General features: G+C 41.1%; 1 protein-coding gene across 7 annotated transcripts in view; it reads left to right on the top strand.

Annotated features, from left to right (window-relative positions):
- Window positions 1-27,057, top strand: part of Foxp1 (forkhead box P1) — a 645,990-nt gene that overhangs the window by 502,519 nt on the left and 116,414 nt on the right. Inside the window, exon 1 of one of the 7 annotated variants that reach the window (XM_070018962.1) lies at window positions 6,844-6,876. The exons of the other annotated variants lie outside the window; for them this stretch is intronic. Coding sequence (XP_069875063.1) covers window positions 6,859-6,876 — 18 coding nt within the window. The 5' untranslated portion in view covers window positions 6,844-6,858. Of the gene's footprint in view, window positions 1-6,843; window positions 6,877-27,057 lie in introns of those variants that run through there. 7 annotated transcript variants of the gene reach the window in all.

Below are 27,057 nucleotides of genomic sequence, written 5' to 3'. Positions count from 1 at the left end.
AACCAGAATAAGTACAATCCATTGGATAACATTTGAAAGTCCCAGGATTTCAGAATTGGAGCTGTTGCCTGCTGCTGGGAATGAAGACCCTTGGTGATTAAATTGTGTCTGAGTTTCATTCCAAGAGAATGCCTTTGTCTACCTTCCTCAGAAAGAGACGAAAAGCCACGGGATGTGTTTTTCCCATTCTTTGCCATGTGATATCTGCAGCTTTTCCATTGGTATCAATTGCTGCTGCCTGTGGTGGTTTCCTTCCGATCTCCCTGGCTGTAGGAGCCACAGGCTAGATGCTCCCTTTGTGCCATGGAAGAGCCACTGCACGGAGCTGATGAAACTGTTTTTAATAAGACAGCAGTATGTTTATTACTGGGTAGTGTAAATGGATTGTTGTTTATTTTAGAAGCAAAATTATTAATAGTCCCAAGTGGATAGAATTATACAGAGCAAAGAGGTTCCATTTACGTCTGCCAACTTTGGTCTAGATATGAAGCAATTCTGCCTAAGGATGCAGCTTAAAGGAGTTGCTTGGGATGGGCTCTACAGGAATATCATGATCGATTAGCCATGTCTGACACAGGCATCAGAGTTGGAAGCAGTGGCATAGGATCCTTCCTTCTGTTTACTAACATGTTCTATGCTGGTCACATATCAGACTGCGGAAATAATTGTAATTAGTTATGTGTGTGTGTGTGGGGGGGGAGTAACGGGGCTTGAACTCTGGGCCTGGGTACTGTCCCTGAACCCTTCAACTCAAGGCTAATGCTCTACCACTTTAAGTCACTGTACCACTTCCAGTTTTTGAGTGGTTAATTGGAGATAAAAGTCTCATGGACTTTCCTTCCGTGGGCTGGCTTTGAACCGTGATCCTCAGATCTCAGCCTCCTGAGTAGCTAGGATTACAGGCGTGAGCCATCGGCATCCAGCTAATTAGTTTTGTGGTTTTTTGGGTTTTTTTTCTGAGAGCCTTGAAATACTCTATGATAATTATTGAAATATTGCCCCAAATTAAACATGCACTTTGTTTTCCTGATACCTTTATGTGAAACTGAACAAATTGTGTTTGTGTGTGTGTGCATGTGTGTACATGCACACTGGTCCTGGGGCTTGAACTTAGAGCCTATACACTGTTCTGCTTAATGCTGACATTCTACTATTTGAGCCACATCTCTACTTCTCCCTTTTTGCTGGTTAATTAGAAATAAAAGTCTCACAGACTTTCCTGCCCAGGCTGGCTTTGAACTGTGATCCTTAGATCTCAGCCTCCTGAGAAGCTGGGAATATAGTTGTTAGCCACTGACACCTAGATCAAATTTCATTCTTATCAAAGCATATATGTCTTTAAGATAATTAAGATCTAAGGCATAATTTGTCCTATAGAGCCACATGCTTTTTTCTTTTTTGTTTTTGCCAGTCCTGGGACTTGAACTCAGGGCCTGGGCACTGTCCCTGAGCTTCTTTTTTTGCTCAAGGCTAGCACTCTACCACTTGAGCTATAACATTCCGGCTTTTTCTGTTCATGTGGTACTGAGGAATCAAACCCAGGGCTTCATGCATGATAGGCAAACACTCTACCACTACATTCCCAGCCCCAAATACTTGTTTTTGTTTTTTTTAAAACAAAATTGGGCCATCACAAGTACTCAGCAGGAAGTTGAGAACTTTGGAGGTTCACATGTCAAAACGTATTAGAGGAGGTAGTGCCATATTGTGACCAATAGCATGACGTATGGTATAAGATGAGTAGGTTTAAATCTTGAAATAACCCTTATTCCTGTGTGATCTCAGAAAAGAACTTAACTGTGCTGTATTTCCATTTGTCCTTCAGGGAATCTGATTGTTTACCTCCACTACTGAAGAAAAAATATTTGCACAATATTTGAGGCATAGTAAATTCTCAGAAGCAATTGCTCTTCTCACCATGGTATAAAAACTGCTAGAGAGCCCAGTGCCCGTGGCTAGTTCAATTGTAGCTAGTTGAAAGGCTGAGATTGGCAAGATTTCAATTCCAGGCCAGCCAGTCAGAAAAGTTCACAAGACTCGTCTCTCAGTCAAAGAAACTGGGGTGGTAGTGCCCATCTATCATCCCAACTCTGACAAGAAACCTGAAGTAGGCAGGTATACAGGCCCTAGCGAAAAGGGAGACCCTATTTCAAAATAACCATTGCCAAAAAAGTCTGGAGACATGATTTCAGCAGTTAGAGCATCTGCCTAGCAAAGCACAAGGCCCTGAGTTCAAACTCTAGGACCGCCAAAAGGAAGACAAATAAAAACTGCTTTTAGAGTGGAAAATGTTCCTTATTGGGCTTCAAATTATATTTTAATTCACTTGGTATCGATCAGTATTCCAATGCATGGTCTGACAGTGGGATGGCAGTTGTGCTTCTGCCTGTGCTCAAGTGGTGGGTAAACAGATTTGAAGCAAACACCTCCTGACTCCTCTGTAAAATGAGGTGACTGTGGTGCCGGTCTCATGATACTGCTGAAAGAAGGTACATCAGTAGCTTAGAAAAGCAGGTCATTAATACTTCATAAATGTTAGGTGCTATCCTTACTCCACTTTACGTTTGAGCCTGAAAATAACGCCCAAAGGCTACTGTATGGAAAGTTGACCTGCGATGGTGGGAGCTTTCGGAGATAGGGCCTAGTTGAGAAAGGTAGTACATCTTTCAAGTTTGCTCTCAAAGATGTATTGGGACCCTGACGCTTCCTGTATCTTTCTCTTCCCCTTTCCCTTAACCCATACCCTTCCACTTCCTCCTTCGACACCCCCTCTCCCCCGAGCTTCTGGCTGCCACAAGGTGAGCAGCTTTCCACACACTTCCAGTGTGCTGTACTGACTCAATACTGGCCTAAAAGCAACCCAGGAACATGGCCGTGGACTGAAGCCTCTGAAACCAGGATCCAAAATAAATTTTGCCTCTTTATAAATTGATTTTCTTGGGCGTTGTGTCACAGCAACAGAAAGCCTCCTAAACAGGTCCACCAGCACCATTGTGATGGAGTAGTATTTTCCATGCGTGCCAAGTCTTCTGGGAAGTCCATCCAGGTCTTCCTTCTTTTCATGTCTTCCTAAAATTTTATAGGAATTAATGTTAGGTAGCCTTCACAGACAAGGAACTGGTTCTGAATCTGACGCAGCATCATTCTTCACCAGGCCTAGCACAGAGCAGATAACGTGTGAATATTTCTTTCATGAATGAGTTACTGAGTAAGTGCTTAATCAGGGGAATGAATGAATGCGAACTAATGAATGAGTGAGGGAGAGACAGAAGCTGAAAAGAAAGGAAAATTGATTATGCTTTAGTGGAGGGGACTGCAGACTTGTCTGAGGTCTATAATCTTGCAGGAACATTTCAAGCTGTAAACACCATTAAAATAATCTATTTTCAGTCCTGCCTAAATCTTTCATCAAGTCGATTAAATGAATCTTGCTAGCTATGGAGTGAAGATCAGAGAACTCTTGTTCTGAGGTTCAGCTATTCTAACGCCCTCTGCTTGCCTTTGTAAATTTGCTAATCCATTTAAGGTGCAATATTAATGGCACACAACTTTAATTCATAAGTGTAGAAAATTAAGGGAGACTAAAGGCAAAATACAGAAATGTATTTTGTGTCAAGATTAAGTTCACTGAAGCATAGCAAAGATGGAATCGATTATTAAATATACTTGGAGGGAGAATAGAAAATATACCTAAATCTCTCATTTTGAAAGGAATTGGTTTACTTGATCATTTGCAATAGTATCACACTCAGGGAAATCTAAGACAAATGAAAGCAAAACAGAATTTAATTGAGCTATTATTTTGCAGACTTTGGCTTGGTTTCAGACAGTCTAATCAAATTGTGCTTTGCTCAAATAACTAATGTTAAATGCAGCCTACCAACAGATGTTTAAAAGAGTCTAATTGGAAAATCTACATCCTGGATTTAGTCTGTCTCGCTGGTAAAAGAAAAGAAAAAAAATAGCCTCAAATTTATATTTCACAGGACAAATCCTTGTGACAAGCATTTTCAGAAAAGACGGAGTTTTCAAAAATGCGTGGTGGAATCACATTAAATAGCCAGAGGTGGCATTCTAGAAATTAAAATTTCTTGGAAATTCTCCAGCTTGGTGCCATGTAGAGTTCTATGGAGAGATCTCCTTTATCATATTACGTCACCAGAGTCCTGTTAAAGCCCCTGGTTCGTGTCAGGGGCCCGTGTTCTGTAATTTAGAATGAGCTCTTGCAAGTCAGGCCAGGCGCACACTGATTGATGACATTTAAAGGTACTGTCAAGGTGGCTAGGTAATGAAGCTGACCTTGCCCTGCCATTGTCTCAGTTTCAAGTTTGTATATATAAACTATCTCACCTGCTGTATTTGCTCAGAACATTCCCCGATAGCTACAAAAGGAATTTTGGTTTGAGAGTCCCCCTGGCTGACCAGGGGTCAGCAAACTTTCTGGGTAAAGAGCCGGATGGTAAGTATTTTTGGCTTTGTGGGCCATCCGTCTCCATGGTAACTGCTCTGCTCGTTGTCATGTAAAACTAGGCATAGACAATATATATAAATGAATGAACATGGCTATATTCCAATAAGAATTTGTTTCTGGACCCTGAAGTTTGGATTTGATATCATTTTCACATGCATGGAGTATTCTTCTTCTTTTTTTTAATTTTCCCCAGTTATTTTTAAATGTACCAACAACTCTTAGCTCAAGGTCCATACAAACACAGCAGCCTGGTCAGATCTGATCTGTGATTCTCTCCCCTGTGCTTCAGATGACCTGAATGAACAAGCGGCTCCTAAGGACTGAAATCTAGCCATCATGCACCAAACCATATACCCACAGTGTGTCTGGGGTGGTCTCATTTGCTAAGAGGACCCAGCCCAGCACTTCCTTTCCCTCCTTTCTATCTTATTGATATAAAATCTGACCACACATTGCAGGAGATACGGGTCTGTGTGTGTGTGTGTGTGTGTGTGTGTGTGTGTGTGTGTGTGTGTGTGTGTGTGTGTGTGTGTGTATGCGTGTGCACGCGCATGTGCATGCGTGCACATATGTGCACCATTCCTAATATTTAAACTCAGGGCCTGGACACTGTCCCTGAGCTTTTCTGCTCAAGGCTGTTGTTCTACCACTTGACCCACAGCTCTACTTCTGGCTTTTTGCTGGTTAATTGGAGATAACAGTCTTAGGGACTTTCCTGCTCGGGCTGGCTTTGAACCTTGATCCTCATATCTCAGCCTCCTAAGTAGCTAGGATTATAGGCATGAGCCACTAGAGCTTGACTATTAGGGTCTTTTGAGAAGCAAGGAAATGGTCTTGTGTGGCAGGGCTGCTATTGGCCCCTACTACATAGTGTATATTGGGGCTGCAGCTCAAGGAAGTCACCCTTTGAAGACATCTTACCCAACCATCAACAGATCTTCACAGATTACCCGGGGGTAGTACATTGAAGCTTTCTACTGCCATGTGACAGAAAGTATATCACTAATTGTACAGATCAATCGACCGTGTCTAAAATGAGACTAGCTCTCCCTGAACCCGTGACACAGTGGCCCTGTTTTTACACAGAGGTCTCCCGTCTGTACAGCCCCAGTCATGTGCTTATGTCATTTACCTCCATTGTTTGCATTTTGAACCCAACCGTGTCTGATTTCAGCAAAGCGACTTAGTCTGTAAGTCTCAGTTTCATATCTACGGATGACTAGTCAGCGGTGTTGTAACCCTGGGAGCACATTCAGAATTAATAACATTATTACTGTCCTCAAGATCCAGTACTGAAAGCTATTTTTTAAAATCCTAGCCAGGTTCCTGACTACTACTGAAGCAGTGTCTGGAGATGTCTTGGCAGCATGGTCGGTCCTATGTAAAAAGCTTCCGAAGTGCTTCTTGCGCACACCTGTGGTTGAAGATGACTTGTCAACGTCACAGCCACGTTCCTTTCCTGCTGCAGATTTTAGTATCTGTTTTTTCTTGTGTTTTGAGTTTTTTGGTTTTGGGGTTTTTTTTTGCCCCATTACTTCATTCTCCTAGCCTTCTTCTAGGGTAATGGACATGAACTCGCATGAGATGTCAGCAGTGCGCATCATCTGTGGTCTGCAGAAGGTGTCAGGGAATCTCAGGTCAGGAGCCCTGGCTTTTTGCTCTTGGGTGAACTTGTTGGGAGTGTTAGCATTGGGGACGAAGCTGAATGTGACAGTTAAAAGGAACATCCTGTAAACCTGGGAGTCCTTCTAGAAGGCCGAGGAGTAGCAAAGGATAATCAAGTTGGTGTCATACTGGAGAGTTCACTTGGGGCTTCAAATGCGTAGCTCATCTTTTTTCTCTTTACATGTATACATTTCTACTTTGGAATGGATGTATGCCTAGGATATGGTTTTGTGGATTCCTATTTTTACACTATTTCTGCATCAGCCCAAGTTAAGGAATACATTTGAAAGGAAAGTCTTTAGAGATCATTGGCCTGGTTTTCTACCAAAGTCATCTGGATGCCTTTCAGGTAAGTGTGGAAATTGGCCCGTGTTTCAGTGCCACACCTGGTTGAAGGAGTTGAGGACGTACTTCATTTAGGAACTTGAGTGTTATTTACAGTATAGGCTCTGAGTTTATCCAGGATCTTTCTTCTGCCAGTGTTTTATAAACAAATACCTGTTCTGCTTATTTTGTAAAGTACAGAAAGAAAAAGTAGCAACGTGGAACCAGGAAGACAAGCTGGGCCTCCTCGCTCTTCACTTGTATAATGTACCACATTATCAGAGAATGATATATTTGTAAAATGAAAGCTACAGTTGTTCCACCTACAGCTGTTCTGGAATTCGGGGAGTGTTAACTAATGAAGGCAAAACCCTCCTTCAGCGTGGTCCGTGAGGACCATGGGAAGATGTATTAAGGTAATACCAGCCCTGGAAGCCTGGAAGCCACCATCTCACAGCCAGTCTCCATGTTTTCTTTGCTTTCTTTCTTCCTTCCTTCCTTCCTTTCTTCCTTCCTTTCCTTCCTTCCTTCCTTCCTTCCTTCCTTCCTTCCTTCCTTCCTTCCTTCCTTCCTTCCTTCCTTCCTTCCTTCCTTTCTTTCTTTCTTTCAAACACAATTTACCAATTGGAGTTCTACAAAAGGGATTTTTTTTTTGACTTACGAACAGCAGGTCAGACATTACAAAGGAAATTTAGAGAGCAGTAATTTTGAAAATGTACACAGTTGAATTTGAAAATAAATATTTCACTGCCTACACAGCTCTATTTAGAATGCTGACTTTGGAAATGGATTCCAGGAGCCTCCAAGTTTTGCATGACACAGTGTCAGTTCCTGCACAATATATTAATGCTTAATTGAAGATAATGTAACTGCAGATCAAAGGCATAATTAACGGCCTTGCAGAAACTCTTATGTAGATCAGGATTTTGAGTAATAGCAGGCTGGACAAAACTGGTTTTTGAAAGGATCTTGAGACCAGCTGAATCGGCGTGTCAGCTGATGGGGGAAGTCCATGGTGGGTGGGTGTCTGGCTCACCTCTGTACCATCACTACCTCTTCTGAAGCCCCCACTCCATATGTGGCTTCCAGTTGGTCCCTGGCTGTGGTAGGCCAAAGGACCTATGAATATTTCATTGTATACTGTACAGGGTTTACCTTCTCATGGGTAGCTGGATGATGGTATGGAAACTTCAATAGGAAATTGATGATCAGGGAGTAGATCTTAGAACAGGTGTTGGCAAATAGACATTTGGCCAAATCCTAGGACTTTGTTTGTTTGTTTTCAATAGGACTAACAAATCAAGAAAATAGTTGTATTTTTTTTTCATGGATGGAGGAAAGGGAAAGGAATACAGAGAACAACATTTTGTGAATGGTGAAATTTATATGAATGTCTTCTTATTCCTCTATTCACAGATAAAATTGTTATACAGTATAGACTTGCTTGTTTTGTTTTATCTTGGTTTGATCTTTGTTTTCTGGGAGAAGGATGGTTGCTGTTATTCTTGAGCTTTAGAATTTGGGTTTGAGCTTTTTGATAGCTTTTGGAAGAAGAATTTAGATGATCTAGAAACTTACTGATTTTATGGAGAAAAAAATATGGTGGGAGAAGAAAACAGATTTATTTTTTATTGAACCTAAATATTGGGGAAAGGTAAAGCAGAACATGGAAGAACCTGAGAACAAACAATGTTATTGAGGATCAAGAAGACAGCATTTAAATTAGAAAAGAATTGATCCTTGTTATTTTTACCATCATCAACAAGGTCTGTCTTATTTTGATGTTTATAAATATAGCCATGATCATAAAAACCTAGTATTCATTTGACATTAAAATTTGCTCTAATTCTAAAAGGAGGAGGCCCTAGAAATGGAGCTCAGAGTAGAGCAATTGTGTGTCATGTATGAGGCCCTGGTTTTGACACTCAGTACTATAAAACACAGGCACACACACAACCTCACAATTAGCACCATATAGGGATTCTGTCTGAGAGCAAGAACCTGAGAAATGTGAGCCAATTCTAAGATTGGTGTTACCTCCAGTCATCTGTCTATTCCCTTATCCATTCATGCTAACACACTTACTATATCCCTATGGACCCTCCTTAGTACTAGAGTACAGATTTAAATATTCTGTTGTCCTTAAGTCAGCAATGACACTGAGCAAAGGCAATTATAATATGATGCCACGAATGTCCCAGCCAATGTAGCCTTAGGGAACTGAGAACACATAGGAAAGAGCTTAAAATGGGGCTGACCAGCACATAGGAAGGATGGGAATGTAATTTTTAATTTTAGTTTAAGTAGCTTATAGCTACCTTTTTGGATAATATACTTATAGAATATTTCTGTTATCATAGAGAATTCTGTTGGATGGTTCTATTCTTGGTGTGTGTGTGTGTGTGTGTGTGTGTGTGAGAGAGAGAGAGAGAGAGAGAGAGAGAGAGAGAGACATAGAGAGAGAAACAGAAACAGAGAGAGTACTGGTGATTGAACTTGAGATCTCATGCCTTGCTAGGCAGGCCCTCAACCAATTGAGCCACCCTTCAAACTTTTATAACAATATGATAAGTTAGTCCTTCTGGTGAAATATGAAAAAATGTTTGTTTGTTGCTTGCTTTGCTGTGCTAAAGCTCAAATCTAGGGCCTTTATGAGCTATATATATGCTGATCTTTACCAAGAGCCCAGAAAAATCTTTTTTTGATGTGGTTTGTTCATAAGCTATGTCTCCACACTATCAAACTCCTTCCCACTTGTGTTTTCCTGTATCATTCCTTTACTTCATTGCTGTAAGTACAGGACTGAACTTCAGGACTCCTTGGGACCCTCCATTGCCTCCATTTACTTTCCTAAGGCCCACATTTTCCCTCCAAATAAGAAAACTTCAAAGAGTTGGAAGTTGGAAGGAAAATAAGCCAACCCCCTTCTTTCACAGTGAACCACAAGACCCTTTGCAAACTGACAGTTATTTTTATTTATGCAGACTCAAGATGGAAATAAGAACTTCAAAAGAGAATTTGAAAAATACCTTTCTCACCAAAAAAGCTGAAATCATTTCCTCTGAAAATTTCCTTCCATCTATAGTTTACTTCAGTCAGAGACTAGTCTCCTCCTTTCTTCACTCAGAGAGAGAGAGAGAGAGAGAGAGAGAGAGAGAGAGAGAGAGAGAGAGAGAGAGAGAGAGAGAGAGAGAGAGAGAGAATGAAAGAGAGAAAGCATCCTGACCTTCAGTTTTCACTGATCCTGAGCTTCAAGTTCCCAGAGGGTCCCCTCAGGGAAGAGACTGGTGCCCCCTGGTTTCATGATCATATTTCTGAAAGCGAAATCCTTGAGTTCTGTTTCTTCTTCTAAGTGTGGTTCACAGCTATGCTGCACATATCTCCTGTAAAGTGAGGTTTATTGGGTCTTTATCAATAGTGATATAGCTATATTTCCATTTAGATTAATAATAATAGTAACCATTATAGTCATAACACCAAGTTTGTGGTTTCAGTATGTTGATTGGTCAGGAAAAAAAGCTTGGACTGACCTTGCTCTTCAGCCTATGGCGCTGACACGATGATAAAGCATAGCTTGAAGCCTCTGGACTCAGATCTAGCCAAATTCCAAAGCCATTCTTTACCAGTTGTGTGATGTTGCCCAAGTTAGCTTCCTTTTGAGGATCTATGAGACAGAAATGCCTTTCTGCTAGATGGATTACTATAGATTGTTAACTTTAATATAGTTGTGTACACACACACACACACACACACACACACACACACACACACACACACACACACACACACACACACACACACACACACACAATATGCCTGACATAGAGTACTGAAAGTATTACCTGCTCTTGTAGCTGTTGTCCTGGATGTCTTGTGGTGATGATTATAGGGAATAGATAACTTCCAAGACCCTCAATTGGCCTGTATGAGAGTGGAATTGTATGTAATAATGAGGCTTTCCAATGGTGAGATTGTCCAGCATTTCAGAGCAAATTGCATTCAGAATGGTACTCATTCTGTTCTTGCCCAGGGATCTTTCACATGTATCAAATGAACCGAAGACTCTACTGCCAAAGAAAAATGTGCTTCAAGGGATACTTCCATCCCTAGGCCCTCTACACTGGGGCCTCCTCTCTCTGAGGGTATAGGAAGGGTGGCACTCTGTCCTGTTCTGACTTCTCTCAAGTCCCTTCACCACTCCAAGGAGGATGTTGTATAATTCTTTTTCTGTTTGACTCTGGATGGGGCTAGGAGGACTGGGACTGACTCTTGTTTTTCTGTAAACCCTTCTTTCTTGGGTCTTGCTCTTTAGGGAAGGGAAGCCCAGAAATTAAAGTTGTCTTTCCATCAGTCCATCTGCTCATTCTTGACTGGCTTCTCTTGGGGACTGAGTAATTTGTCACTCTTCACCGCCCTGTTACTTTTTCCCCTCAGGGAGAGTCTCTTCACACCTGCAGGATGTCTGTTCTTTCGCTTCTCTATTATCACACTATTTACTGCATTTATGAGAAAAGGGGCAAATGTTTTCTAACAGCCATTGTGACAACTTTGATACCAACAGGACGGTGTTGTTTTGTAGAAAGAAAAATAAATTCCTCCCCCAGAGAGAGAGAGAGAGAGAGAGAGAGAGAGAGAGAGAGAGAGAGAGAGAGAGAGAGAGAGAGAGAGAGAGAGAGAGGAGGAGAGAGAGAGAGAGAGAGAGAGAGAGAGAGAGAGAGAGAGAGAGAGAATGTGAGGGAAGCTTAGGCAATGAAATCCTTTGAAAATGGGAATTTTTGAGATTTATTTTATAATGGGAGCAAGACTGAGGAAGATTCAAGCTGAGAAATTGGGGCTCCATTAGGGATTACTAATAGATGCCCTATAGGCTTGACACTGTTTTACCTAGATACACAATGTTTAACTGTTTTGAGGGCTAGTTATAAAGGTTTTTTTTTTAAAAAGCCCACTGAGATTTCCAATTAAATTCTCAACTTCCAGCTTTGAAAGAAAAAGCTCAAACTGCCTACCTAGCACCAATAATCCAGCCCTAAGAAACACAGCCCTTTTCTAGGCCACCAGTCATCTCCATCATCTCTTTGTCCACTCCTGATCCCTTCCTTCTCAATAGATCCAGTCTCAGGGCTTCAGGATTTTTTTTTAACTGACCAACTATTGCTGAGGCATTTGGGAATTCTTGTCTCCCTGTAACTTCTCCCTCTGACATAGATTCATTACCTTTAACCAGCTGCTCTTGTGAGAATTAGAACTCCACTTTCAAAACTGTGTCCAGTTCCATCTCCACATGTCAAGGATAAACAGGGCAGGTGGTCTTAGAGGAAGGGTGATTAGGTCAGGTGATGCATTTTCACCTTCACTCTTGAGTTGTGATACTCTTCTTAGTTCTAGCCCTAGAGTTTAAGCTGTTGTTAATGGATATTATTTCACACATTTCTTGTAGGTCTGAAATGTGGTATTGGCTGCTTTGAGGATTGATCTGAAGCTGCTTCTGGCTTTTATTCTCTCATGCAAAGCTGGATATGATTAGAGATGGAGGACTTGAGTCTCACATGGTTCCAATGTCTAGAACCTCCTCCTAGAGCCTATTGTGTATAGATTTCCATCATCAGCCACTAATGCCAGCATAAGGAGCAAGCCCTTAACACATAGATAGGCCTTTGGGGTACATTTGTCCAAACCATTACAGTGGCCTATCCATGGAAATTACATGCCAGTACTTCTGTTACATTTATTGGTCACACTGACCAACTTAACACAATGCTTTTGGGGGAGACTAGATGGAGCATGAATACCAGATGGTGGGAATCTTTGGGGGCTGGCACACCAATACCAGCCCCCTCATTATCCTTATTTAGAAGCACCATATGAGCAAGCCAGTGTAGTAGCTTATACTGTCACTTCCCTCACCTTTGTTGGATAAAAAAATGGTCATGGGCAAACCTGGGGCCTGAGCACTACTGTAACTCAGTTCAAGGTCATGGGCCAAAGTATTATGTGCTTCACTTAAAGCTCTGCCTCTTACAAAGAAGAAAGGGAGAGTGACAAAAGAAGACATGCATTGTGGAAGATGTTTGGTGTGTTGGATTGCTTTATTACATTGCCCATTGTCCTCCAGTGTTCTCCCAGGACAGTAGGAAGTGGCATAGTGCCAAGGTTGTGACACCTTAGAAAATAGTCTCCAAGTGATCTTTACCCAAAATAAGGAATCAAATATGTATACCTAATTGCCTTCCTAAAGTTTCCAACATCTTCTATATTATTGAAACAATTTTGTTAAGGTCTTCTTACAATCAAGAAGTTAGGTAGACAGGTGCAGGAAGAATGATTACTTCCTTTGAAGAAGTTGAATGAACCTTTACTGGGATTACCCATCAGCACCTGAGGAATTATTTGGAGCTTGTGTTGGTTTTAGTAATCTGCCAAGTATTTAGGGTAAACAACAGCTAAAACAGAGGCATCCCGAACTTCACAGAGATTGCATTCTTATGAAATATTACGCTGGCAAGCAAAAAGCTAAATCATTGTATGTTATAGGATAACAAAAGCTTTAAGAAAACAAACACTGATTACGGTAGAGTGCCAATGACATGCAACTCTGATATGACCTTGGCTGGCCACTGAGGAAATGCCCTTTGAGTGGGCATCTTGATAGAGCAAGGGATTGACTCCTTGAGGTATGTCAAGAAAAATATTTCAGATGAAAAGAAAAACAGGCTGAAAGTCCCTAGGCATAATGGAGCTTGCTTAGTTTTCTTGTCCACATCTCATGGCTGCTCCATTGTTTTCTGGCACCCTTGGTCCTCATGGATTCTTTGCTTAGTTTTTTATGCTGGTTCTGGGGCTCTGGGGCTTGAACTCAGGGCCTGGGCACTGTTCCTGAACTTTTTTGCTCAAAGTTAGCACTTGTGCCACTGCTCCAATTTCAACTTTTTGGTGATTAATGAGGTAAGCGTCTCACGGACTTTCCTGCCCGAGCTGGCTTTGAACTGAGATCCTCAGATCTCAGCCTCTTGAGTAACTAGAATTGCAGGCATGAGTCACTGGTGTCCAGCTTGCTTTGATTTTTTTTTTTTTTTGGCCAGTCTTTTTTTCCTGGCTTAACATTTTTCTCTAAAAAAGATTACTTTGCATGTTCAACCAGAGTCACATGAGAGACATATTATGCTGTGGCTAATCTACTATGTATTTCCCCTTTTTCTCCCCACAAGGATTTTACAAAACTTATATATGCAAACAGGTATTTTTGTTTGTTTCACACAAGTCACTTTTGCATAATATAACAAGGCCATGATTTCACATGTACAGTAATTCATAGAAAGTGATAGTCATCTTGCTTAGATACCTTCATTCTCAAAACTGGCCTGCCAAATATAGTATCTTCATAGACCCATATAAGGTTCCATAAAGAAAGAAAAAACTAAAGGTCAAAGTTTCCCCACCCACAGATTTGGTTATCAAAACAGCGAAGCAGGGTTTTTTTGTTTTAAACTTGAATCAGTAAATTAAAAAAATTTAAATAGTATCCTGTTTTGACAAAGTGCTAGACCACAGGAGTCTCAGAAAGATACTGGTAAGCTTTTGTCAATATCAGGTTGGCATCTCCGCACAGGAAACTCTGGCTGACTTGTGTTGTCACATTTCGGATACATTGACAGGGACTGCATGCCCTTATTGGTTACCTCCGGGAAATGGACAGAAGAGCATTGGTGAGGCTGATTAACTTCAATAACCCTTTACCCCCAGACAAGACCTGTGTTGTTTCTTTGGTTCAATGAATGAGCATTGGATTTCAGGCTGTGCTAAGGGTGCAAGATATCATACACTCGCTCTGCAAAGGATTGAACTACCTATAGCCCTTTCCTGGCATTGGCCTTGTGGTTCTATAAGCTGTACAATTCATCTTTGCAGGACCTGCACTGTTCTTAAGTGGCTTGTACTCTCCCAAGGAAATCTGAAGTACTCTCAGAGCTCTTTGTTGGAATGTAGTGCCAGCCCTGTTTTTATCTCAGGATTTTTTATTTTATTTTTTTGCATATTGAATAGTAAGTTGCATTTTACTGTAAAGGTGACTGAATTTTTCTTATAGGGCCTTCAGGGTAAACAGCCATTTGCTTCCATCTGTGAACACACATGTACCTTGTGTTTGGGTAGGGTGCCCGGTGCTTCAAGTCATTATTTTTCTGTAATGTTTATTCTCCATGGTTGTGCATAGATGGATTGTATGCACCAGTGCCGGACAAAGAGGTAGGCTGTAATTCTAGCTGAATATGTTACACTTGAAAGTAGGGAGCAAGTGATGGATCAAGCAAATAGCTTTTAATTTTACATAAATTGGTTTTCTGCTTTGCTCTGGGGCAGAAGTTTGCAGCCCAGGGTCACGCTAGATATTGCTCACGATTCAAGAGAGAGGCCTTCCTAGAAAGTGTGTAGAAAGACAGAACTCAGGATTTAAGTCCCTGCTGCTCTCATGGATGGACTTGGGGAAATTGGAAAGGTGTCCCTTCCTTGAGATTTCAGCTCTTCACTTCCGACCAGCTAGAGACACTGCATAATAGAGACGAGACGGTGACACGATTCCAAAATCTGCGAGGATAAAATTAGCATGGCATTTATCAAATGTGCCTCTCCGCTTGCCTAGCTCCTGAACTCATTGCATAATAATGTGGGTATATTGTGTTGTCATATAAGAGAGCATGTGAAGGTTCCCTTTTAGGGAAATTTACAAAGCTTTTTAATATATGAGATGAACTCACCATCTTGTCATGGATAAGCGAAAACCCCAGTTCATATAGTCTGAGAGAAAACTGAAACCATGAGCTTTTGTGACCTTTGGCCAAGGACAAAAGGTGAATATGTCTGGTGTCTACATAGGACTCTAGTTTTAGGTTTAGGACTATAAAAAAAAATTAAACGGTGAAGGATTCACATTAATTTACATGATCTGAAATATGTAGTCCCAGTATTACTGTTGTCAACTACATCATCAAAAGAATTTACCCAAGCTGGACCTACAGGATTCATGTCTGCATCCTGCCTGCCACCATGACCTCAGGGGAAAGTCATTAAATGCTCCATTTCTGTCATCGTGTGTATAAAATGCCACTACTGAAGTATCAAGTGAAATCTAGAACGTAGGGCATCCAGCATGAGAAACACACTTACCCAAAGTTGACTCTAATTTTGATCAGATCTTGATTATAATTGTATAATAATAATAACCATTGAAAAGTCACTCATGGGGAGGGACTAGTTTTGCTCAAACCTATATATTTAAAGAACAATTAATTTTTAAGTATTATATACAAGAAATCAAAAGCCTATAGGAAATATTATTAGCATTATCTAAGACAAGACTAATCTATTAAAAGCTATACTGGGCACTGGTGACTCACTCCTGTAAACCTACCTACTCAGGAGGCTGAGATCTGAAGATTGTGGTTCAAAGCCAGCCTAGGCAGGGAACGTCCTTGAGACTCTTATCTCCAATTAACCACCAGAAAACTGAAAGTGGCTCTGTGGCTCAAGGTGGTAGAGTACTCACTTTGAGCTGAAAAGCTCAGGGACAGTGCTGATAATAAATAAATAATAAATAAAATAAAAAAGTTATACTGTATGTGAGTAGGCCTGTTCTCAGTAAATGACTTCATGACTTGACTTAAACAGTAGACATTTTGGAAGAGGCCACCATAAAAGAAAAAAAAAATCTGTATTCCCAAGAATGTATGGATTACAATAAAATAGTTGCTAACAGATTGTTAAATCATTTATTGCCAGACTCCATGAAAGTATAATTGTTATAATTTGGCATAGTGGATCTAGAACAAAAAAGGAAAGAAAATGTCACATTAAGGAAAGAGGAGAAATAAACCCAAGTGTGAGGAGTTTGTGTGAAATCTGGAAGGAGGGGTAAAAAAAAAAGTGAAAACCCAATTGGACCAAGAAGTTCTCATTGTATTCTCATCTTGAAACCTTTGGTGGATTTTTTAAAACCTATTTTAGAGGTTGATGATGTCTTGAAGATAGTCCTAGTACTTGGTGAATATGTTTCATTGAATATTAAATTGGTCTTGCACACATAGCCTGAGAAGAAATTGGTAGATGTAGGTGATCAAAAGGAAACTATGCATGTGGTGAATTGAGACCTGGTGATTGATATGTGTCTGAAAGAGGCTAGTGGGCGTTGACTTGGGGATTCCCTCCCAGGATGGCATCATAGGAACTAAGATTTGTAGGTGCCATCATGTGCCTTGTGATTGAGTGTTTCCCCTATACTGTTCTTTTCAAGGTTGATTGGAAGAGTTCATATACCTACGTACTAACCTCCTTGTGGAAGGAGGTCCCAGTACGAGTCAGGGCCTGGCCCCATGCAAATGTGAGAACTCAGCTCAGGCCAGCCCGTGATGAAGTGCTAGGGACTGGGGAGGGTGGGGGTGATGAATCTATAGCTCACAGAATTTGAAAGTTGAAGGGTTAACCTGGCCTCAGACAGGTGGAACCAGACGGTCAGGTCAGGTCAGGTCAGGTCAGGTCAGGTCAGGTCAGCAGGACATAGTCTCTCTCCATTGTTCCCTTCTACTTTAGTTCTTGTGGTGGCTCCATTCTTTGACAGGGAGACTCAGATTCACATACCTTGAAGATGACCCTTGAGAAAAAGAAAGATCTCTTAACCAGTAAAATCCCTGCCTTGAATGGATGACTCGAGCAACTTTTGTGTATCTGAGCTGATCACTGTGGATAAGGGGAGGAGACTATTGTGATTTATGGGACAATGCCATGTACACATCCTGGAGTCTCTATGGATGGAGGTGTCTCTCCTGAAACCATATAGCTCAACTTAGATTAGGACTGTGTCCCAATTTCTCTTTTAGGAGATGCACATGTAGATGATATATAGACATTTTTTTCATCATCTTAAAGATGAGGCACATACCATTTTGTTTGTTATAGATCATATACACACATATATATAATAGTTATATGATAGCCCTATATTTGAAATATTTCAAATATTTGAGTGTTTCTATTCAGAAAGCCTACATTTCAAAGTATAATTCATCTTTGTAGTGATTTTCATGTTATGTCTATTTCATAAACTAGTATTTTCTGACTATCAGCACCATCTGATAGAATTTTCTAGAAAGGCAGATAGGATATTCTGTATCTATACTGGTCCAGAAATGGTAGGCTAGCTACCATGAGTACTAGGTACTTCAAATACAGTTAATGTGATGGAGAATCTGATTTCTTTTACATTATATTTAAGCATAGCTGACTTAAATAGGAATAGTCACAGGTGACTTATTATCTGCTGCATTTGACAACTCAGCTTTGGATTTAATGGCCACATAGAGTTATAAGGATTATAAAGACAAATGAAATATGAGCAAGCATGAATGGTGACTTAAATCTTGGTGTCTTATACTTCTGGTGAGTAACATTTGAATGTATTTTTCATTCATAATTTTTAGCTAAAATAAAAGACACTTCATTCCAGCCAATATAAAAAGATTACAATCTCTGTATATATCTCCCAATCAAAACAAAGACATGAGTATTGTAGGTTATTTTAATTTTGTGGTTCTTCATGTCTCTGCCCCGTCAGGTGGTATGAAGAAATAAAAAGAATACTTAACTGTGGAATCTGAAGTTTTAGGTTCTGATCTTAGTTCTTCCAGTAACCATTTAGGTGCAGGATCTTTGCCTCAACATATTTTCTCAAATGGAAAGTGAGAGGGTAAGAATAAGCCAATCTGTAAATCTGTGTATTCCTCTTCATTGTGGCTAGGATAGAGGCTGGGAGTTTTTCTGTGTGGTCACTGAGAGTAAGTACAAGGTATTGAAAGAACATGGGAAATACCTTGGATCATTTCTGCCTGTGAACTGTGAAATGTTGGACTATTTTCCAAATTCCTACTGGATCTGAAAGAACTCTGATGAAAAGCCAAATTCTGCTTGGTTACAGTTTAGCAATACTATCCAATATAAATCTAGAATGAAAGGCAGAAAGTATAGCATTAAAGAATACATAATTTTTTAAAGTTAATTTCATCTGAGGTTAAATTTTTAAGTTAATTTCACCCTCATTCTGTTCCTTCCATGGTTGAAATACCCATGGTGATAAAAGCTTGAGAAAAAGCATTTTCAAAATGGACCAGTAAAAAAAAAAATACTGAGAGGATGGGCGCTGGTGGTTCTTGCCTGTCATCCTAGCAATTCGGGAGGCTGAGATCTGAGAATTGCAGTCCAAAGCCAGCCTGGACAGGAAAGTCTGTGAGACTCTTATCTCCAGTTAACCACCAGAAAACTAGAAGTGGAGTTGTAGGTCAATAAAGCACAGGCCCTGAGTACAAGTCCTACAACTGACTCTCTCTCTCTCTCTCTCTCTCTCTCTCTCTCTCTCTCTCTCGCTCTCGCTCTCGCTCTCGCTCTCGCTCTCGCTACCTCTATATATCTATGTAGAGATATCCCTATATATCTATAGTAGTCTATAGATATATAGAGAGATCTATCTGAGATCGATAGATATATAGAGAGATCTATCTGTTTATCTATCGATCTATTTATATACATAGCAAGACAAAGAGACAGAGGGAGATACAGAGACAGAGAGAGATGGGGAATTTGCCTAAGAAGTTGGTTCATTGAGTAAAGTTGTAACTACTTCCACTTGGTAAGCCTGGAAAGGAAAATGCAAGCTGCTGGACTGTCTTGGTACCCAGGAAGGCTAGGGTTAAGAGAGGAGTGTGGAATGATTTCATCAGTAGAGGTTGGACTTTGAGGGAAGAGATGAATCACAAATGAAGAGCAAGAGGAAGGAAAGAACATTGGGCAGATTTGCAAGAGCAGGTAGGAGGATTTGAAGTGTTCCAGAGGACCGGGTGGTAGGATGTGTCAAACCAGTACCCTGGGAGGAAGGCGTCAGCTTGGGGCTGAAGCAAGATGTTTATTTGGTGATTTAATTTCAGTAGTGACATTTGATAATTGTATTGCTTTCGTGTGATAATGTGACAGAGTTAAACATGTACTGATGGGGTCCTGCTCGTGAATTTGCCTCATAAATAACTCCAGTATCCCACATCTGTAGGACCATGGAAATACAATCACATCTTATATTTTTATTTTTGAAACTGGCTATCTTTATGTATAGGAATTGTCATCTCTAGAGATTCATTTTCATTTCAAAAGAAAAAAAAACTTCTAAAGGTGTTAATTGCATTTTTTTCAAAAACTCTTATGTAATTATTTAAAATTATTCTACCAGCACCATAAATCAGAACATTTTCCCATTATATTACTGAGGAACATTTATGACCTGTTTAGACAGTTTTGATTTATAGGTTTAGGAAACACGAATATAGAAACCATTGCCAGGTTTTAATTTGGAAATTTCTTCAGCCACATTTGTTTCTTCAGGAAGGAAAAACAGAAAGCTCAGAGGAGAGCTGATGGGAGAAGGGTGGGTCATGCTAGGGTAACACGAGAAGGCCCTAGGCCTGCCTGCCGGGTTCTGCTATGAAACAAGCAGTTAATACGTCTTACACATGCGGCTTCATCTCTCAAATGATTCCATGTAACAGGTGTGTAACATGGAAAGCGTTCAAGTCCCTTAAGTTCTTTTTCCATCAAATGTAAACTTGGAATGGCTTCTTCAGAGAGTTGTAACGATTGTATCTTTGTTCATTGATGTATTCCAAACCATGGTTTATGGAGCCAGGCACTAATGACTCATGCCAATAAACCTTGCTCTTCAGGAGGCTGAGATCTGAGGATTGTGGTTCAAAGGTAGCTGGGTCAGGAAAGTCTGTAAGACTCTTATCTCCAATTTACCACCCCCCAAACCAGAAGTGGAGCTGTGGCTCAAGTGGTAGAACACCAGCTGTAAGCAAGAGCTGGAGACCCTGATTTCAAGATCCAGTACTGGCCTTATTTATGAAAGCCAGGCACTGTGTTAGGTGTGAGACAACGTGACTTGTCTAGGTGGTTTCAGTGCCAAGCCAGGGGGTAGCAAGTGCAGTCCTTGCTATGAAGCAAATCTTGATAGTTGTTGGGCAGTAACAATAACATTGCAGTTCAGATTACGTTGAACACTGGACCACTTGCATTTGCAAAACTAATCACAGATGTGACCCAAGGAATTTGGAGATGATCTAAGTTTTAGGTGTTGAGGGAACTAACTTCTGAAATAAAGAATGAAAAAAAAAAAGGTAAAAGGCCTCAGTAGGTTGAAACTGTGGATCAGAATGAAAAAGATATTTAAATGGGATTGAGTGCAAAGACCAGCACAGGAGTAGAGTGAAGAGCTCAGCTTGGCACTTCTTAGGACAATTAGCTCAAAGATGATTGTAAAACTTGTAGGAGCCAATCTGGACCTGGCAGGAGTGAGGACCCCCAAGGACTCTCTGCTGGTTAATGGAATAATGAGCCACTGGCCCATGCTCATAGCTGAGCACCTCAGGAAGGGGTGGTGGGCAAACCCCACCGTGTAGCCAGTGCTGCCTGTGAGTTCTAAACAAAACCAGAGCTTCTGGAGTGCTGGAAGGAAAAGGGGGCAGCACCGCAGCCATAGGGGACAGGTGCTGCCGGGCAGGGGTAGAGGGCAGAGCTGTTCTGCTGCAGCAGCATCTGCAGGGCATGAAGAGCATGGGCCCTCAGGAACAACTTGTTCCTAACTCTGCAGCTCCAGAATCCAGGTTCAGAGAGAAGCAGAGATCACAGCCAATCCGGGGGTTCGGCTTTGCAGGGAAAAGGCTGGAGTAGCACCACTGTTCAGTGGCCCCAGGACCACAGGGGCTGTGGCCTTTTTCCATCTTTGCTTTTCCTCAGCTGTGTCCACCAAGAGTTGTTGAAGGCAAACCAGAGAGGAGACTCTTAGGAAACTTAGCAAATGGCACTTTCTGCTCTCTCTGCCTATGTCTAGTCAGACATAGATTTTCTTTCAATTTTGTTTTTGAGGTAGGGCTATACTGTGTAGCCTAGGCTGGCCTTGAACTCTCGATCCTCCTTGTCTCTGGCTCCCAAGTGCCGGGATTACCAGCATGGAGATACACACCTGTCGCTCTTTTGATTTGACTGAATAATACCCACGAAAAACCATCTTCTTAATGACAGTTGTCTACCTTTAATAAATATAGTGTACTAAATGACTTAAATTTGACCACAGCTACACAATCTAGATGTTTGTATAATCTCAGAAACTCAATTTGTAGTTTTGGTGTCAAACTTCCAAAGGCTCTGCTCAATGATGCCTTGTGCAAGTGCATAGTTTTTGTGGTGAGATTGCTCGGATACACAATTATCGATTAAGACATTAGTTCCCAACATGGCAGCACTGAAAAACTTCTCTCACCTTTCCATACTCCTCTCACCTGCAGAGATGGTACTATTTAGCAAGGACTTTCTCTTTCTTTGCCTCTTAAGCTGGATGGCCCCAAAGGTGGAACAAGAACAGAATCCAGAATTTGCATCTTAGAGTATAGCAAAAGAAATAAATAAAAGTTTCTGTGAAACTAAGGCACAGGAAGGAGGCAGAAGAGGAAATATTCATCCATTCATGTGTTCATTTGTAAGTTCATCCAGTACTGGGAGAGAAGCCCTCATTGGCATTTGATAGGCTAATTCAACCTGTGATGGAATGCAGACAGACACAGACAGTAACTGCTGTTGGAAATCAGAGAAGTAATATTGCTTTAGATTCAGTGCCCTGCATGGGAGGACCAGTAGGTTAGTGGCCTCTTCTCTTTAATGTTGGATTGTCTGTTCCCTAATAGAGGAACTTGACTTCTTTCTCCTTTTCCACAGTGTTCAGTTTCACTGCATTAGACAGTCTTCTTCTGTCCCTCATGCTTCATGGTTCATAAGGAATAAGTAAATAAAAATGAACAAGAGCCACGTGCTGCTGATTCATGCCTATAATCCTAGCAACTCAGGAGGCTGAGATCCAAGGATCAAGATTTGAAGCCAACCTGGGCAGAAAAGCCTGTGAGACTCTTATCTCCAATGAGCAACCAAAAAACCAGAAGTATAGCTGAACTGCCTTAGGGAAACACAGTAAAAGCAGAGCTTGTGATTCAGAGATGGCAGATGAGCTGCAGAAGAGGAAAAGCACTGTGCATCGTCAGTGGATGCACCGACCACCCTGCCTTGACTAGTCATGTTTCTTCTCCCAGAACTCAGAAAGGATCAGCACATACAAGTTCTTGGGGTTTGGCAAGTTTGTTCTACTTGTATGTGCCTCCTCCTCAAGCCTTTATTCTATCTGTATTATAAGCTACCCTTGTCTTATGTGATATTATTTAAACTTTTTGGTGGCCAAAAAGTTTATGCTCCTTAACTTTATGTCAGTGGTTTCCAGTGTGTATTTGAGTGTCAGGCTAACCCTCTACAATATCCTGGAGGCACGTTAGAGACTCACTGAACATACATCCAAACTCAGGAATTACACATTGAGAGCTTGCCAAGGTAGCAATCACCAAACCCAGACTTGGCTAACTGATGAACAAACAGTATGGAGACCAAACCAAGTAGACATGTTAATCACAGAAATGACACAAAGAGCCTGGTGGTGGTGGCTCATACCTGTAATCCTAGCTATTCAAGAGGCTGAGATCTGAGGATTGCCATTCAAAGCCAGCCCAGGCAGGAGTGAGACTCTCTTCTCCCATTAACTACTAGAAAACTGGAAGTGGAGCTGTGGCTCAAAGTAATAGAGTGCTAGCCTTGAGCTAAGGAATTCAGGGATAGTACCCAAGTCCTGAGTTAAAGCCCCACAACTAACAAATAATAATAATAATAATAATAATAATAATAATAATAATAATAATAATAATAATGATAATGATAATAATAATAGTAGTAGTAGTAATGAGACAAATAACAGAGAGGCTGTTCAATAGGGAGTGTGAGGAAAAGTAGAATGGATGGATTTTTGAGTTAGCAAATATAGATGATATTGAGAAGAAAAAAGGAAAACCTATCACAAAAATACAGTCGCTGCTTGAATTTTAATGTACCCTCCCATGCCAAGTTATTTCATTCTCTCCATGATTTGGCTCTTGTTACCTCCTAGGTAAATTTTGCACAAGCTGTTCAATTAGCTCAAATGTCCTTCCTAGCCAGTTGCAGGTAGCTCACACCTGTAAGCATAGCTACTCAGGAGGCTGAGATCTGAAGATTGTGGTTCAAAGCCAGCTTAGGTAGGAAAGTCTGTGAGCATCAAACCTCCAAATGTCCAGCAAAAACCTAGAAGTAGAGCTTTGGGTCAAGTAACAGAGCACTAGGGTTGAGCAAAAGACAGAACCCAATCCATAAGTTCAAGTCCCAGGACCGGTACAAAACAAATAATGCCCTCATTCCTCATTCTTCCTTGCCAGTTCCCTGGGGAAGAGCATCACTTTTTATATTCAATGTAAATGGAATTTTTATCTCACTTTGGAATTTGTTTGTTTGTTTGTTTTGTTTTGTTTTCCCCAGCTCTGGGGCTTGAACTCAGGGTGGGCATTGTCCCTGAGCCTCTTTGTACTCAAGGTTAGCACTCTACCACTTGAGCCACAGAGCCTCTTCCAGCTTTTTCTGAGTAGTTTACTGGAGACAAGAGGCTCACAGACTTTCCTTCCTGGCCTGGCTTTGAACCTGGATCCTCAGATGTCAGCCTCCTGAGTAGGATTACAGGTGTGAGCAATGGACACCTAGCTCTAGGAGTTCATTCTACTTGTTTCCTCCCATGTCTGTTTCTAATTCAGCCAATGATCAAATGGTGACTGGTGTCATACCATGTGCCTTGGTCTCACTAAGCAATTTCTATTCTTTATTTAGGGTAGTGTGGATGTTAGAAATGTTGAAAAGACTCTTCAATAATCTGCACTGGTTCATGCCAGTCATCCCAGTTACCAGAGAGGGAGAAATTGGGAGGATTGTAATTTGGGGTTGTAGTAGGCACAGAGTTCAGTAAGACCTGTTCTTAACCACCAAGCTGGCTATGGTGTGATACACTTAGAATCCCTGTTACACCAGAGGCATAGATAGGACAAACTCAGTCCAAGGCCATTTGCAAGCGAAAGGCCTGAGACCTTATCTGAAAAATAATAAACACAAAAAGAGATGTGGAAGGGGACAAGTTCCAGAGCCTCTGCCTGGCAAGTAGGAGGCTCGAAGTTCAAACTCTAATACCACCACAAAAATCAAAGTTTAATCTCAAATGATGACTAGTTGGTGACATTTGGTGATACTTGGTTTGTAAAAGTAATAGGCCACTTTCCCCAGCCCCAGCTGGTTTCTCAAGCTTGATATTGGAGATATTTATTCATTGGAGGTCATTCAAATCCCAACTCCCCCCTGACTAGCTGTGACATATTGCTTATGTGCTATCTGTTAAGTGGACCCACTACAGTTCCTCAGAGGGTTAAGTTTTAAAGATTAAGAGAGGTTATGGGAAGTCTCAGGCGAATCATACTTCCATGAGTATTGCTGTTTTCCCCACTGGTCTTACTTTTTTCCCCCACTCATCATTTTCCTTTTCTTTATCAAAACACTTTGCCAGTGTCCTGTGATTTATTCCCCCCACCCCCAGTCTGTGACAGATGACGTCACAATGGGATTTCCACCACCTCCCTGTTCATGACCCCTTCTGGTCTTAGTTTCCTTAGCTATTGTCCCAAAGTTGGCTGAGCCTTGTAGCCAGCAAGCTAAGGTTGTTAATGCATGAGACTGAGCACCAGCAAAGCAATCACAGACACATCCCAGTCTTCTCCTTCACCAGGTGAGGGTCTTTAGACAAATCCCTTTGGACTCCCAGCAGTAGACTTGCTCGGCCAGACAGTTGTGGATCAAGAGCCTGCCATACATTTGACAGTGGTTACACCAATGCTCTCCAATCAAGGGAAAATGATTTAAAAAATGGGACATGTTATGCTTTAGCAAAATAATAATAATAATCTGTTTACTCTGAGGCAGATACTTGTTCCTACTTTGCAAACTTTTACAAGTCAGAATTTTACTGGTAAATAGCAAATGTTGCATACACACCTACAATTTTTAAATCCCAAACTTAGGAAAGCATCTCCCTTGTACAGAGGAGTTCCTGGGGTTCCTTTATCATAGGTTGTCGTGAGCATGGTTAGACCATGTTTGCAACACAAAAAGGTTGGTTTAGGTAGGGGAAAAGTATTGAATTTGCTGGGATTTTTGTTTGTTGATTGTAGGGCTTGAACTCAGAGCCTGGTTGCTCTCCCTGAGCTTTTGTACTCAATGCTAGTGCTCTACCACTTTGACTCAAAGTTCGACTTTCTGGTGGTTAATGGGAGATAATAATCTCACAGACTTTCCTGTTCCATCTGGCTTCGAACTGTGATTCTCAGATCTCAGCCTCCTTAGTAGCTAGGATTATTATATGAGCAACCACTGCCCCGTTGGCTGGGGGTGATTCTACTAATGCTTTTTCTGGGATTATTTTGTGAACTCAAATGAACAAGAACTCAAGACGAGAAAGAGGGAAGAGAGAAAGAAGGAAGGGTGTAAGAGACTGAGTCTGGAAGGTAGAACAAGCTCAGATCCCAGAGGAAAGGTGGCTGCAATTAAAAAAGAGTCAGAGAAGAGTTAAGCACAGGGTGGCTTGATTTCAAAGGTCTGGCCTGTTGGGTTGTGACATTACATAGATATGTCCTGACCCATCTCAAAAATTGGACATCACTGAATTTAATTAAGATCAATTAGACATTCCTCCTATTGTTCAAACACAATGCCTTATTTGTTTGAAAAGAGGGAAGTTCTTTATGACCTGAAAGCTTCCTGCCCCATCTGCTGCTTTTCCTCGTGAGGGATAACATGCCATTTGATATAATAATAATAAAACAAATCAGTCTGCATGCTGGTCTGTATAATTTTGCTCTATGCTTGTTACTAGCCTTGACCTGAGATGGAAAAGCTACGTCCTGCCCCCTGCCCCCCAACCATCCTCGCGAGGTATAAAATAAAAATCATTCACTTCTCCTTTCCAGTATGAAGCAGTCAGGAGCAAGCCATGCCTTGGGAGGTCAGACCAAGTATTCAGAAACCATTTTTGTAGAAGATATCAGTCTCTTGATGAAGGTAAACTGAGCTGTTTAAGGAAGGCGGGAAAACTCACAAGCACAAAGAACACAAATAGGTTTAGAAGCAGGAGTTTCATCTAAATATACCATTTCCATGCGTGAATGTGCTGTATTCTATGGACCACAAGTTGTAGATGTTTCACAGGCTTTTGATTTCTCAAAATTTCCCAATAAGAGCTTTGAGATCTTTTTTTTTCCCCCCCTAAAAAGCATTTGTGGTGGTGATGTTCTCAGATGTACTGTGGATTTGATAGTGATTTCCCAAACTCTTAAAATGTTACTTGAACTTTTCATTAGTAGTGTTATATAGTGCCATCATTGTGAATAGAGAATACTTAGAGATTATGCCTTTGCTGCTATAAAAGCTCGTACTGTATATGGCGAGCGTTTAGTGTGATAGTTACAGTTGTTTATTGTTATTATTAAGGACACCATAGACAGGATCTCATCTTTCTCTTGGTGTAGGTGAACGTGCAGGCCTGACAATACAGGTCGCTTTCCTTGTAACCACAC

Source organism: Dipodomys merriami, unplaced genomic scaffold (assembly GCF_024711535.1).
Source record: "Dipodomys merriami isolate MVZ:Mamm:240054 unplaced genomic scaffold, mDipMer1.0.p SCAF_13, whole genome shotgun sequence".
Classification (NCBI taxonomy): Eukaryota; Metazoa; Chordata; class Mammalia; order Rodentia; family Heteromyidae; genus Dipodomys; species Dipodomys merriami.
This window is presented reverse-complemented; position numbering and strand designations above follow the sequence as displayed.